This window comes from Galeopterus variegatus, unplaced genomic scaffold (genome assembly GCF_000696425.1).
Source record: "Galeopterus variegatus unplaced genomic scaffold, G_variegatus-3.0.2 Scaffold7812, whole genome shotgun sequence".
NCBI classification, from domain to species: domain Eukaryota; kingdom Metazoa; phylum Chordata; class Mammalia; order Dermoptera; family Cynocephalidae; genus Galeopterus; species Galeopterus variegatus.
The window spans coordinates 99,604-102,228 of record NW_007733923.1 but is presented as its reverse complement, the minus strand read 5'-3'; the positions used below and the strand labels follow the sequence as shown (position 1 = coordinate 102,228).

The 2,625-nt window shown below is 55.7% G+C and overlaps 1 protein-coding gene across 1 annotated transcript in view; it reads right to left on the bottom strand.

Moving 5' to 3' along the window:
• Positions 1-2,512: 2,512 nt before the first annotated feature.
• LOC103607900 (bifunctional polynucleotide phosphatase/kinase-like) overlaps positions 2,513-2,625 on the bottom strand; it is a 9,189-nt gene continuing 9,076 nt past the window's right edge. Inside the window, exon 16 of the mRNA XM_008592360.1 lies at positions 2,513-2,572. Coding sequence (XP_008590582.1) covers positions 2,513-2,572 — 60 coding nt within the window. The remainder of the gene's footprint in view (positions 2,573-2,625) is intronic.

The following is a 2,625-nucleotide window of genomic DNA, read 5'->3' as shown; positions in this document are numbered from 1 at the left end:
CTGGCCAAACCAGAGGGAAAATGTCTCATAATGGGAAAAACAAGACACCAGTCCCAGGCGCGCCCAGGTCTCTGCGGGCTTTCCAGAGCCTGACCTGGCTGGGCTGCAGTGGGGTGCCAGGGCCTAGGGTGGGGCTGAGCTCAGGGAGGAACTGGTCCACAGAGCAGCCCCCTTTGGGGGGTGGGAGGGAACGCCTTGGTCCTGGGGGGCAAGTGGATTTAAAGGGTGCCCAGTAACTTCTCTCCCCCACTCAGGCCTGGGCTCAAAAGTGAGTGCTGAGGACACCTTCAGGGCTAGTTTCAATTCTGAACTTTGCTGCAGGCATCAACTTTAGCAGGTCCCAGTTTGACCTGACAAGAAGGGGTGAAGGGAAGGTGAAAAAAATCTTAACTTAGGATTTGGAAGATGTAGGTTCTAAAGACAGATCTGCTGCTAACCCGTGCAAGTCCCTGCTGAGCTTGGGGACTCAGTTTCTCTATCTGTTAAATGAAGTGTGGGCCAAGACCAGTGGGTTCCAAACTTTTTTTGATTGACCCACAATCACAAACACACTTTATGTTTTAACCCAGAACACGTCTATATGTAACTGAACAAACACCAATACTTAAGTGTACTGCTTGCAGTGTACCCTGATGCTGTCTATTCTATTTCATTTAAAAGATGATAAATTGATTGAATGAACCACTGATAGGTTGGGACCTACTGATTGTAAAGTCCATCTACAGTCCTTGGCTCTAGCCCTGCCATTCTAGGCATTTCATGGCCAATATCTGAGGTTGCTATTAGGACCCAAGTATTGCTCAGAACAGAAGAATGTGAGTGCAGAAAGTTGAAAAGCCAACTCAGCCAGCGCCCACGAGGAGGGGCTGAGGCTGGTGCCACGGCAGGACGGCAGGACATGTGCCCCCTACTTGGGCAGCCCTGGCTTCCCTGTCCCACCCTGGACCCCTCCCTGTTACCTTTTCAAGTGTTCCAGCAGGAAGAGGAAGGTGATGAAGTTGGGGTCAGGCAGGGAGCGGAGCAGGTGCATCATGCAGTTTTCCTTGGCAGCAGGGTCTGACAGGGCTGTGGGGAGAGAGGGGCTAGGGCAGGGCTCGGCTTCTGGGGCAGGAATCCCTAGACAGAGCTCCCTGATCGTGGGGCTGTGGGGCCCTGAGGGAGAGCCAAGGCTGCCAGGTGTTCAGGGGAGCAGATCCTGCAGGCAAGGGCCTAGTATTTGGGGGGGTTGCTGGTAGCTGGTTCCTCTGGGAGGCTACAGCACGACTGCTAACTCAGCCAGAGGCAGGCTGGTGGGAAGCAGCCCCTACCTTCCCCTCACTGCATGGCGTTTGCTGCTGGTGCCATTTCCAAGCCCCGATTTGTACGGCTAAATTGAAGCCAGTGGTGACATGTGCTGCCAGTGACATGTGACATCTGCTTGCTCTCAGCCACCTCTGACACTGGTGCAAGGGAGCGAGCAGCCTTCTTTGGACTCGTACTCTCCAGGGGGGCTGAAGCCCTGGTCTGCCCCAGAAGAAGAGAAGGCAGGAGGGCTGTGCTGGGCCTGGATTTGGCCCAGGTGGGTAGAGGCAGGAGGCCTGTGGGCCAGGGCCATTGGCACAGGTGTGGAGATAGGAGGGTGGTCCTTCTGGAAGGCTCAGCACAGCCATCTCTAGTGAGCCCTGGTTTGAACCTACCTCCTCCTTGGCTCTGGGATGCCAGGTTCTGACAAGCAAAGAGGTCAGTGTCCAAGTAGGAAGCACAGAGGGCTGCCCATTGTGGGCAGGAGGGAAGAGAGGCAGGTGGGAGGGTCCAAGCAGGCCACACCTCGCCTTCCCGGTGCACTGGGAAGATCAGGCTGCAAGGTAGCCACAGGTATCTTCTCTTGCTCTTACATTGCTGGTCAGGGAGGCTTGGCTCAGCCCAACCCAGCCCTTGGGACCCCCAGGAGCCTCACCGATGCCCTCCATAAAGGCTGGGTAAAGTCAATCTGTAAGGAAGGGCTCGGGCAGTTCCCGGAAGTACAGCTTGAGGGTACCAGCGATGGCATTGATGTCCATGTCACTCAGCATCAGCAGGATGTCCTTGTTATCTGTAGGGGAGGGAGCGAGGTCAGGGGCTGTTGGCCTCTGAGTCATCCCTCTGTTCCTGGCAGGCTGAGGTCTGTCTGCCGTTGCTTCCCAGGGAACAGGAGGGCACATGACCCATTACCCAGAACTCCAGGGCCACGTTCACTCCATGTGGCATGCGCGCTCCTTCCAGCCCCTCTCTGGAAGGCACTGCACATTTTTCGTAGCTAAAATCATGTCCTGGGGCTGGCTGGTTAGCTCAGTTGGTTAGAGCGAGGTGCTGATAACACTAGGGTCCAGGATTTGGATCCCTGTACTGGCCAGCCACACACACAAAAAAAAGTCCCAACAAAGGCTTAGCTTCCAGGTTACACAGAGGAGCCATGTGCCAGCACGATCCCAGACCCTTGTTCTGTCTTCTGCCCCAAGCTCCCCCACCGGGCCCCTCTCGGCTCCATGTGAGATCAGCACGGCCTGGCCAATTCAGGTTTCTTGTCTGTTGGGTATGCTGCTGCTGCTGCAGCCTGAACCAGCAGGATGGGGTAAGAAGGAACCAGAAAGATCAGGCCCTACCACT